The following is a 12,197-nucleotide window of genomic DNA, read 5'->3' on the forward strand; positions in this document are numbered from 1 at the left end:
TTGGGCCAAGCCCCAAGCCGATATCAAAAACTACCCCTTTAAATTTAAATATCAATTAAAATTAATTATATTGTAATCCTATGAGCAAAAGCTTAAAAACAAAAATATTGCAATCCGATTATATTTTAAATTTAAATATTAATTAAAATTAATTATAAAAAAAAAACTACCCCTTTTAAAATTGGTTAATGAATAAAAATTTAAAATAAAAATAAAATAAAGGATAATTTTATCTCTAAATAGAAGTTTTAATTATTTTTTTATAAAAAATTTATATTGGAAAGAATAAATCAAGCCTATTTGGTATTATTATTAAAATTATTATTTAAAAAAATATTTTTTAAAATATTTTAATTAAATAATATTAAAAAATAATTTAAAATTAAATTTAATAAATTTTAATCATAAAAATAATAAAATTATTTTTTAAATTATTTTTTTTAATATATTTAAATTGATATTTTTATTTAAAAAAATAATTTTAAACGCATCAAACAGGCACTTTATTATCAAACTAGCTTTTAGCTTTAATATTTTTAATATTTATATAATTTAAGAAATTAAGTAATAATTAATTTATAGATTATTTCTCTTTCAAAATTTTATTGTAACCATAATAAATTTTTAAATTATAGATAAAAAGATTTGAACACAAAATTTCTTTATTTCTTATATTATTAAAAATAAAGTAGAATCAAATAAATTATCCCTCAACAATAAATTAATTTAAAGGTAGCATATATTTGTAATAAAATGATTGTAGAATTTGAAATATATACTTACTCTGTAGCGAAATCCACTGAGTTTTAACATCCACTTCAAATAAGTTGCATAATCATATGAAAATAATTCATGTGAAAGTATAAAACTAATTAAATCTTGTGAAATTGGGAGGGGGGATTTCCGAGAGGGCTTCCTTCGCTGTATGTGTATGTCCAGGAATATCGTATATGGCAGAATAGGCTTTCTCTACGAGTTAAATAGGCCAGTCAGTTTTAGGGTTCCACCATTTAACACATGCTAAAGGTTTCGGTTGTTAAGCAGCATGCTCTCTCACTGAACTATTCTAGTTAGTGTCAATAAATTTATCAAAATAATTTAATAGATTTAGAATTTATTGTCAATTATGAAAAAAAATTAGGAAAAAATTTTACTTTTTAAGATAATTTTATATAATTTAGTTAATTTTAAAACTTAATTTTAATAATTTACAATTAGGCTGTTTATATGATTTATAATTTTTAAAAAATTTAAATATAATATATCACATAGTAATTTAATATAAATTTTATAGTAATTAAATATAATTATTGAAACATGTAAAATATAATAGATAGTGAAATACTTTGCGTCCTTAAAGGACATTGACCCAATTCAAATAGATTAAATATTAAACTATCATAAATCAAACATCAAGATCCCCTTATTTTTTTGAAAAAGCCTCTAAGGGGGCAAAGCACATTACAAACCCAAAGCACATGAGGCTAGGGGTGAGTAGATTTCGGTTCAAATTGAAAAATCAAACTAAACTGAATTAATTCGGTTCAATCAGCTCAGTTTTAAAATTTAATCGTTTCGGTTCAGTTTTATATTATAAAAATTTCTATTATTTCGGTTCGGTTTGGTTTTAAAGGAAAAAAATCGATTAAATCGAATCGAACTGAATAGTAATTTTATACATTCAAATCGAACCAAATTGAACCGAATTGATTTTTGAATTGATTTATTTTTATGGGAAATTTATGAATTATATTTAATTTTTTATATATAAATTGTTTAATTTTATTGATTAATGGTTATTAGGTTCAAACCAAAATCAAAATTAGACCAAATAACTTGAAAATCAAGTCTAAATTAAAAAATCAATCAAAAATCAAAACCGATCGGTTTGAACCAAACCAAATAGAAATAGAACGGTTCAGTTCGATTTGATTTTTCATCTATTTCAGTTCGGTTCGATTTCTAAAATATGTAATTTGATTTTTATAATTTAATTTGGTTATGTTCGATTCGATTCGGTTTGAACCGAATGCTCACCCCTACTCGAGGCATCAGGTTGACATAAAAGGAACCATTAGAGTTTGCTACTACAGCTAACTTATTAATTGCCTCAGTATAAGAACGCCAAGTGAATTGAAAGATACAACAATGCAAATCAACAGCAAGAGTACTCGCCCATGAGACTTTGAATAACTTGGATTGAATCTTCTTCCACAATAATTTGATTGAAGCTTTTGGCCTCAGCTAGCTAGAGGGCTTCACGACAAGCTAAACTTTCTAGAATGAAGGGATCTGAGATGCCTTGAATTCGATGGCAAGAGCAGCCAAGGTGTTGTCCTTCATGATCCCTAGCAAGAGCTGCTACTGTACCAATTTTTTCATGCTTACTTACAGCTGCATCAAAATTAATTTTGATGACATGAGAGGGTTGAGGTGTCCAAGTTTGCAGTTGGTGCTTAGCTGTAAAAATTGAATTGGATATGTGATCTTGGGCCATTGGAAAGTCCTAATAATGATTAAATGCCATAGTAATAACATTTGAGGCTGAGATGCTTTGGTTTTGGAAAATTAAGGAGTTTTTGCTTTTCCACACTTGCTAAAGGAGAAAGCAAAACTACACCACAAAAAATCATCTCCATGCGCCTTCAAGTAAGAAGTAATTTCAGTCTAGCAATCTTGCATTGAGGGGCTACTGATCATGGTGGATCGCAATTGGATAGGAGAAGAAATCCATATCTCAATTACTTGGGGACAAGTGAGGAACAAATGCTTGACTGTTTCTTTCTCTCCACAAAAGCAATAAGCATCATTAAAACTTTTCAAGCGGCTCTTCAACTGCACATTTGAAGGAAGTCTATCCTTAATTAACTTCCATAAGAAGATGGCTAATTTGCTAGGAAGTTTGATTTTCCAAAAATCTTTCCAAAAGGTCCCCCTATTGTGTTGGCTAGTAGGTCCTAGACTTGCTTGAACAACCATTATTGCTTCACTCGATAATTTTCGAGCAACTCCATACCTAGATTTATCTGTGTACTCCCCATAATTAGTATGGCCATACAAGTTTGTCAGCTCTGTTAAAGAAATCCACTGGAATGGCCATGATATTATGCACTTCATCATCCTGAAAGTCTCATTCAAAGCTCGAATATTCCAAGTATGAGAATTTTGATCAATAAGCTGCAAAGCCAAGATAATGACTGGATTTGCATTCTCCTTCACTCTTGGCTAGTGAGGGAAAGAGAAGGGGATCCATGAATCTACTTTACAAAGGACAGACTATCCATTATGCATTTGCCACCTGATTCCTTGCTCCATAGTGTCCCTCCCCCATAAGATACTCTTCCAACCCCACGACGAATTATTTCCTACCTTAGCTTGCATAAAGGATCTATGGGGGAAATATTCTTCATGAGCATGCCAAGAATATAAATAATATTGAAATCACAAAAATAATCAAGCTCACAAATTGGCCAACCCAACTACTAGCTGGTCCGACTAGAAGGAAAAGATTGATCGACACCAATCACCTATAAAGACATACTGACCTCTATCAATTAATTGGCAAAATAATTAAATTAAAAAAGAGAAGTAATAATTAAATCCTAATGTCTTGCCAAAATTTCGACAGAGTTTTCTCTATAACTAGACTTAATTTCTTGCAAGAAAACTCAACAAATTCACGGTGACTATATATCATAATACCCATTTGGGGCCTACAAGAAAACCTAATCTAAGCCCAATTGTCCAAACTCTAGCCGAGTCCTTAACTCTTTTATAGTCTAAACAATTATTTTCAATGCTCCAAAAATTATGAAAATATTCCTACAGGTCCTTTACAATGTCTTAAGTCTATACAATTTATTTTAATTATTTTTTTACATGCCGAAAATACTTTATAACTTAATTGGCTAATAACACTAGGTAAAAAAGCACAAGTCAAGTTCGGAAATACCTTTGTAAATTTAGCTAACTAGAACATGTCTAGAATGTTCAAAATGTTGGAAACGACTATAAACAAGACCAACTTCTAGGCCCGGCCACCAGGTGTTAGGACTATGCCGAAAACTCAGTCCTAAGTGCTGGTGAGTTATCGTCAATCTGATTGTACATCCGGGATACCCATTAGTTGCTGGTGATGGATTCATGTATGGTTCCTCGAAACTCCACTATGATTGTCTAATATTGGCCAATTAAGTTTAAGTCATATGATGAACATCTTTTATGTCCAATCTGTGATCAAGGCATAATTGGTGTCAAAACGAAGCCTGAGGAGTGTAAATCACAATCCCTAGATCTAATTGTCCAAACTGACCGCCAGTTCACAGGGATTTGGCTGAAAAGTCATGAAAACCTAAAATTTCTCCCCCCCTTGATCTCACTTATCCGACCACCAATCAATGTAAGATTTGTCCCAAAAGAATAAGCTTTCCAATGCTTATCGGATTTCAGATGAAGTTGGAATCATGCTTGAAAATTTCCTCCATTTTACGCGTATTAAAGGAGAAAAGCCTCGCTTTTTGCATTGCTATTGGCACTGCTTTGGCTAACAGATGGCTTGCTAGCATCGCCTGTTAGTGGGGTTCCTTGTCAACCGTCACCGATTGCTGGAAGCTCACTGGCAAGAAGAAGAATAGAGGTAGAAGAAGGGTGACGAGAAAGAGAGAGAAAGAGAGGAGAGAGAACGTGAGAGGGAGAAGCTATTGGATATTTTCGAAAATTTTGGTTTTTTTTTTTACTTTTAATTACTTTTTTAGTTCTTGAACTTTTAGGTTCATTCAATTGGGTCCAAAGTATTAGGGTAATATAATTAAATTAAATACTAGTAAAATATATGAGATAATATTTTCCAAATAATGATAATAATGTGCTTAAAGTAATAGTACCCACTGAAATGTATAGAATAAAAATTCAATTTAATAATAATAATAATAATAATAATAATAATAATAATAATAACAACATTCTTTTAAAAATAACATCATGGAAATATTAATTTAACACAATTAATAAAATAATACCTTAATTAAAAATATTTTATTTCAAAAAAAAAATCTGATTGTTAAAGATTGGAATAATTAATATTTTGTCATAAATTTAAATAAAAATAATTTAATTTCAGCATGAGTAAAGACTCGCAATTAATAATAATAATAATAATAATAATAATAATAATAATAATATATTATTATTATTATTATTATTATTATTATTATTTTAAAGACAAAATGAATAGAATTTAAATTTAATAAATTTTCCAAAAAAAAAAGAAATTTTTAGCACTAAACCTTATTATTATATATTACATGTTTAAGAATATATATATATATATATATATATATATATATATATATATATATATATATATATATATATATATATATATATATTTGAAATAATTATAAGTATAAAAATATTTAATATTTTATAAAATACACAATTATTTAAAAGGAAAATTATTATTTAGTTCCCACGTTTTAACAAAACTAATTACTTGTATTTTATATTTGAAAAATATATTATTTAATTATTGTATTTTACTTATGTTAAATTATTTAATATTTCTGTCAATTTTTTCATTAATTAAAGATTTTAAATTTCAATCAAAGTATTATTTAGTCTCTTTATTTTAATAAAATTAATTAATTAATTTATATATTTTAAAAAACACATTAGTTAATCTCGAATTTGATTCCATTAACTTTTTAGTATTTCTTGTTATTTTTTTTATACATACATTATCTTGATTTACTCTTTTATTTTTCTCTCCCATATTTCTTCCTATAATTTTTTTCTCTCTGCACTCACACTATTTTTTTCTCATTTTCTTTTTATTTTTCATCTTATGCTAAAAATTGGTACAAGTTATATATGTGAAAAAGTTAATCAATTTCTCTAGATCTCCGAGTAATCATAACATTAATCTAACAAAAATGTTTTTCAATAAAAAAATAATATCCAGATAATTAAATGAAAATATTTAAATAAATTTTAAAAAATACAAATTCATATTTAGTCTCCACATAATAAAATTTTTATTTTTTATTTAGAAATATGTTTTTTAAAATATAGAATGATTAAATAGTTATATTTTCAAAATATAGAGATTAATTAATTAATTTAACTAAAACAAAAAAAAAAACTAAATAGTTATTTGACAAGAATTGATTAATCAAAAATTTGATAGAATAATTAAATAGTTTAATCGAAATAAAATATATTAATTAAATAATATATTTTTTAAAATACAAGAAATTAAATAAATAATTTTATTAAAATATAAGACAAAATAATAATTTTTTTTATTTAAACATTAGATGTAAGAACCTTTCGTTAATAAAATAAAACTTTAGGATTAAATTCTTTAAATTGAAAAGCAGTAAAAAAAATTAATGGTAAATTTAGATGTCAAGAATTAATATGTTAATGAAATTTAAATTTTATAATTAAATTGTTAAAAAAAAAATAGAGACTGATTTATGGATTTTGTTATATTTTAAGGACTTAATTTTAATTTATCAAAAAAAATTCTCGACACTGCCAAATAGCCTATGCTCTCCTTTCCAGCCAAAAGGTTAGAACAATTACGGGGGATTTAATGCCTAAGCTGGTTTTCGCTTCGCTCATTTAGCCCTTTGGCTTATTACAGAGAATCAATGGCAATTTTGTTATCTGCAGGTTCTGCAACCAAGCTAAGCTCCAAGCTTCTCAACTATAATGGTAGCATACAAGAAGTGTCATCAACTGCTCGCACTAATTTCACAGGTAAGTCTCTGTTTTCCTTTCACTTCACTGAAGCCTTTTCTCTTCTTTTGGTATCTAAGCTAAGACCCAGTTTCAAAAATATGTTATTTTTATCTTCAGGCTTGAGCACAGAGACCAAGACACACTGCAAGAGATATTCATTTGTTAATTTAGCTGTTAGGAACCATACAAGTGTTGAATTAAAACAGGGAAATCATGCTAAATTAGCGCCAAGGAAAGGGGGTAGGGACCTAGTTTTAAGCGAGGGAAGAGAAGATGATGACAACTATGGGCCTATTTGCCCTGGTTGTGGGATCTTTATGCAAGATAAAGACCCAAACCTTCCTGGGTATTATCAGAAAAGAAAAGTTACCATTGAAGAAATTGAAGTAGCAGAGGATGAGGAAGAGGAAATTAAAGATGACTTTGTAGGGTTTGAGGAAGAACAGTCTGAGAATAGAATTGAAGGTAAAGTTGAGGATAGTGAAGGGGATATGGATAATTTGGAAGAGGGTGAAGAGTTGGATTGGGATTCTGATGAATTTGAAGCAATGTTAGAAAAAGAAGATGATGTTTTGGATTTGGATGGTTTCACTCCTGCAGGTGTTGGGTATGGTAACATCACTGAGGAGATAATAGACAAAGAAAGGAAGAAAAAGGAAAAAAGGAAGGTGTCAAAAGCAGAGAAGAAGAGGATGGCAAGGGAGGCCAAAAAGGACAAGGATGAGGTTACAGTGTGTGCTCGATGTCACTCTTTGAGGAATTATGGGCAGGTTAAGAACCAAACAGCTGAAAATTTGATACCTGACTTTGATTTTGATAGATTGATTGCAAATAGGTTGATAAAATCAAGTGGTAGTGGCAACGCTACTGTTGTTATCATGGTTGTTGATTGTATTGATTTTGATGGCTCATTTCCTAGACGGGCGGCAATGTCCTTGTTCAATACATTTGAAGGAGCCAAAAATGACCCTAAAGCTGGCAAAAAGTTGCCTAAGCTCGTTCTTGCAGCTACAAAGGTTGATCTTCTCCCATCACAAATTTCACCTACTAGATTAGATAGATGGGTTAGGCACCGCGCTAGGGCAGGAGGGGCACCTAAGCTAAGTGGAGTTTATTTGGTTAGTGCTCGTAAGGATTTGGGTGTGAGGAATTTGTTGTCATTTGTCAAGGAATTGGCTGGTCCTCGAGGGAATGTATGGGTTATTGGGTCTCAAAATGCAGGCAAGTCCACTCTAATCAATGCTTTTGCAAAGAAAGGAGGGGCCAAAATAACAAAGCTCACAGAAGCTCCAGTTCCTGGAACAACACTTGGGATTCTGAGAATTGGAGGGATTTTGTCTGCCAAGGCAAAGATGTATGACACTCCCGGGCTTCTGCATCCATATCTAATTTCCATGAGATTGAATAGAGATGAGGAAAAAATGGTTGAAATAAGGAAGGAGCTACAACCTCGAACGTACAGGATGAAGGTACATTGTCCTATGTCTTGCCACATCTTGAAATCTCTCTTCTGATTAAGATCATGGTGTGTTAGCAATATTGCTCTGTATATATAGACCAATTTATCTATAGGTGTATGTGTGTGTGTGTGTGAGAGAGAGAGAGAGAGAGAGAGAGAGAGAGAGAGAACCTCCCCCCCTTCCCCACAATAACCAATATGTATGCATTTTGTGTGCATGCACAATTATTTGTTGTTTATTCAACTAAGGGTTAATAGGTTACTACTCATCAAAACTTATTTAAGTTATGAAGAATTAACATATGGTTGTACATCACATGATTTCTTATTAAGTGATAAATACAGAATCCCTCTTCCAAGATTCAAACTTAACATTGATCATTGATTTTTTTTTTTTTTTTTTCTGAATCTTAAATTATTAGGAGCTCCATTTTAATTCGTACTAGCATAGGAGAAGCATGCTCTACAATATGAGTTTTACAATATACAATGTTAAATTTTCAAATATCATCCACAAACATATCGTGGCAGACCTATAAGGCTATAACATAATATGTTCTAAACCTCATATTTATTCTTAATTTTTAGAAGATATTTTTAATTTCCATCCCAACAAATTTTAATATATTTCTAATTATAATATTAACCAATACACCAGTTTCAGTCCCTTTTTATTTGTGGTGTATTTTCTTTTTTCATTTCTTTAAATGTCCTTTTTTCAACAAAACATCTTTAATTTTTAATCCTCCAATGATGTAGATCAATGTGTAGGACTGCAGGCAATGGCTCTTATCTAAGACAAATTTTGAAACATGAATAACAAACCAAGAAAATTTTCAAATCCATATGCATGTTTATGCCAGATTTACTGTATAGTAAAAAGATCTTTCATATCATATGCTTCTAAGATCTGATAATTTGGGATGTTATATTCAGCTTATGTGGTCGACCAAAGGTGAGAAGATGTCTGGATTCAGCACATGGTAGACTGTAATGCACAGTTCATTTAACTATTAATAAGAGGACTGCTTAGGAATATGACAGTGCAAAAATGCAGGAATAATCAAATGATATCAGTGTGTAAATGGGTATATAGCTTTTATTCTAATAATACATCTAATAATTAAACAAATTTAGGTTCTTAAATTTAACATGATAGACATATTCTACGTATTCCTAAAAGTAGTGCACCATTTGCAGGTTGGACAGGCTGTACATGTTGGTGGCTTGCTGCGACTAGACCTTAATCAAGCTTCTGTAGAAACAATTTATGTCACTGTTTGGGCATCACCAAGTGTTTCTCTGCACTTGGGGAAGATAGAAAATGCTGATGATTTCTGGGGAAACCATGTTGGGGTTCGATTACAGGTAAGCTTATATACTCTTGCTCTTATTTTGCTCACAAGAACGTGTTTATCTGGTTCTAGTGCAGAAGGTGATGGGTTACATAACTTTTGTCATAGGCCATAAGCTCTGACCCTTCACTTTTCTTGGTTAAGTTATATGCTTAGAAACCAAGATCAATCAATGAATGCAAACATTTTAGGAAGTTTATTCGTCTTTGTATACTACATTGGGTGCGTGCAGTTTAGCACTCACATGGGCCCAAGGGTCTTTACTTATTTAAAGCATCTGTATCTAATAGATAATGCATTGTGCTCTGCATTTTTAGCTATCAGCTGCAAGAGGATACTCTTGACTTTTAGTTGTTATTTTTATTAGGCCAGATATGTTAAAATGAATCCCGTGTAGCAAACTATATTCAAGGAGTCAAAGTTTTATTTCATGGTCGCTTTACGAGTTGGAAGCCAATTGTAACTTTATTGATATCCATTATCATAAAATATTTAGCAAATGATGATATATTCATATCAACCCGTTAAGTGCCAATTATGTAATGAAAAAATGTGTCTTTGTTGTGGGTGATTTCCTTGTTATGTTAGAAAAAAGCATCAAGCGTTATGATTAATGTCAAATGCAATGACCCCACTGCAAGGTTTTTACTTTTTAGGAAATATTTTCTGCTGATTTTTAAATATGGTTTGTTCATATGTTTTTATGGCTCTATTTTGTTTCAGGGAAATTAACTTTTATGTAGAAAGTGATGCAAAAAATATTTTTGTTGCTTGGTTGTATCTCTAACAATCAAGTGAGTGTTACTTTTTAATGTTTGGTAACAGTAGAGAAAAGAATTTTCATTTAATGACAAAGGCCATGAGAATGTTTTGAGTTTAAACCTATGAGAACTGCATTTTCTTCTATTGTGAATGTGAATAGAAGTAAACTTATTGAAAGAAATGGTTAATTGTGGTGGTTAGTGGTGATCGATGATGGCCAATGATAGTTGATTTTGTTTAGTGGGCTAGAACCATATGTTGATGTAGTCCTTTTACAAATTTTTTTCCCTTTTATGACCTCATAGAAGTTTCATGGAAAGTCTGTTTCCTTGAAAATGGCGTATTTTTCCCTTGATGATGAAAGTATTTTCTATTGACCAATTTTTCTGTGCATGCATAACACTGGGAAATGTGTAAAATATATTTTGTGAAACAAAGTCTATTTGCCATTATTGTTAGAGCTGCTATTAAGAAAAACACATTCCTAAATAAGTTAGTTAGAGGGTCTTAAAAATTAGTTTAAAGTTAAATTTAATATGTTTAGTTATTGGAACTGCAAAACAGCTAAACAATGTCTAAAACGGTGCTTCTCCAAAGAGCAGCTTTTCGGAAACCTAATCACAATCCCAAACAGAGCTGTAGCAGTTTTTGTGTTTAAGTCCACTCTAGAAAAAAAGCTAGCTTAAAACGGTATGCATACTAATTGAAACAACTTTTAACTTCATAAGAAGGCTTCTTTTTATAGTTTGCTTAACCTCTTATGCCACATACGGGTTTCTCTTGCAGCCTCCAGTGGGCAAAGAAAGAGCTACTGAGTTGGGCAAATGGGAAGGGAGAGAAATCAAAGTGGCTGGAGCGAGCTGGGATGTGAATAGCATTGATATTGCAGTAGCTGGCTTAGGTTGGTTTTCTTTGGGTCTCAAAGGTGAAGCAACTGCAACACTGTGGACATATGATGGTATTGAGATCACTTTGAGAGAACCTTTGGTTCTTGACCGAGCACAATTCCTTGAGAGACCTGGATTCTGGCTACCAAAGGCTATATCTGATGCTATTGGCAACCAATCTAAACTTGAATCCCAAAAAAGGAAAATGCTTCAAGAGAAGAGTGTGGAATCTATTTCAGAGTTGTCTGCTTGATGGGAAAAGAAGAGGGGTTAGATATCTGCTTGAAAGAGAAAGGAGAGGATGAGTCTTAATTGTTTCTCTTTGAAAGTGCCCTTGCTTGAAGAGGAAAGAGATCAGTCTCTCTCGTTTCCTTTATGCAACTTGGTTGAGCTCAAAGCTGTTAATAACAGCTTACATAAAAATCATAGGTTCAAATATTATCTGAAGGACAAGACACTGTTAGCTCAGTTCCAATTTGAGTAATTATAGAGCATCTGACGTTTGTTTCATGGGACTAATTCTGCAAAGAATATGAATTATAGGTAGTTTATTTGAACTTGGTAGAAGAAATTTCAGGAGAGGCTGGGGGTGTGAAACTTGCCAATTGGATCACGTGTTTAGTTTACAGTGAGTTGATTTTGCCTGTCATGCCAGGTAAACGCAATCAGTAGATAATTTTCATCATTTTTTAATATTTGAAAGATGCTTAAAAGGATGATTAACTTTTGTCTTTTGCAATGCCAGTTATCATTAGTCAGGTATTGGCATCTAACCATCTTTGTCAAGTTAAGCCGCTTTCCAATTCCAGTTGCAGGTTTGACTACCAAATGGGTAAAATGATAGCTATTGCTACTTGCAACACCAGTTTTCTCCATCCCCTTCTTTAATATCCGAAATTGATCTGGGATTTAAAGAATTTGATGCGTTATCTTTAGTGTAACTATAAGCCAATCATAGAAGTTGATGATGCTTAACTGGTCAGTACTTAC

At 31.0% G+C, this 12,197-nt stretch overlaps 1 protein-coding gene across 1 annotated transcript; it reads left to right on the plus strand.

The window, feature by feature from the left end:
- Positions 1-6,550: 6,550 nt before the first annotated feature.
- LOC110639242 (GTP-binding protein BRASSINAZOLE INSENSITIVE PALE GREEN 2, chloroplastic) lies at positions 6,551-11,969 on the plus strand. Its single transcript, XM_021790105.2, has 4 exons — positions 6,551-6,762; positions 6,862-8,213; positions 9,404-9,571; positions 11,107-11,969. Exons 1-4 carry the CDS (start codon positions 6,654-6,656, stop codon positions 11,458-11,460), a joined length of 1,983 nt encoding a protein of 660 aa, XP_021645797.2. The 5' UTR covers positions 6,551-6,653; the 3' UTR covers positions 11,461-11,969.
- The last annotated feature ends 228 nt before the right edge of the window (positions 11,970-12,197 follow it).

Source organism: Hevea brasiliensis, unplaced genomic scaffold (genome assembly GCF_030052815.1).
Source record: "Hevea brasiliensis isolate MT/VB/25A 57/8 unplaced genomic scaffold, ASM3005281v1 Scaf57, whole genome shotgun sequence".
Classification (NCBI taxonomy): domain Eukaryota; kingdom Viridiplantae; phylum Streptophyta; class Magnoliopsida; order Malpighiales; family Euphorbiaceae; genus Hevea; species Hevea brasiliensis.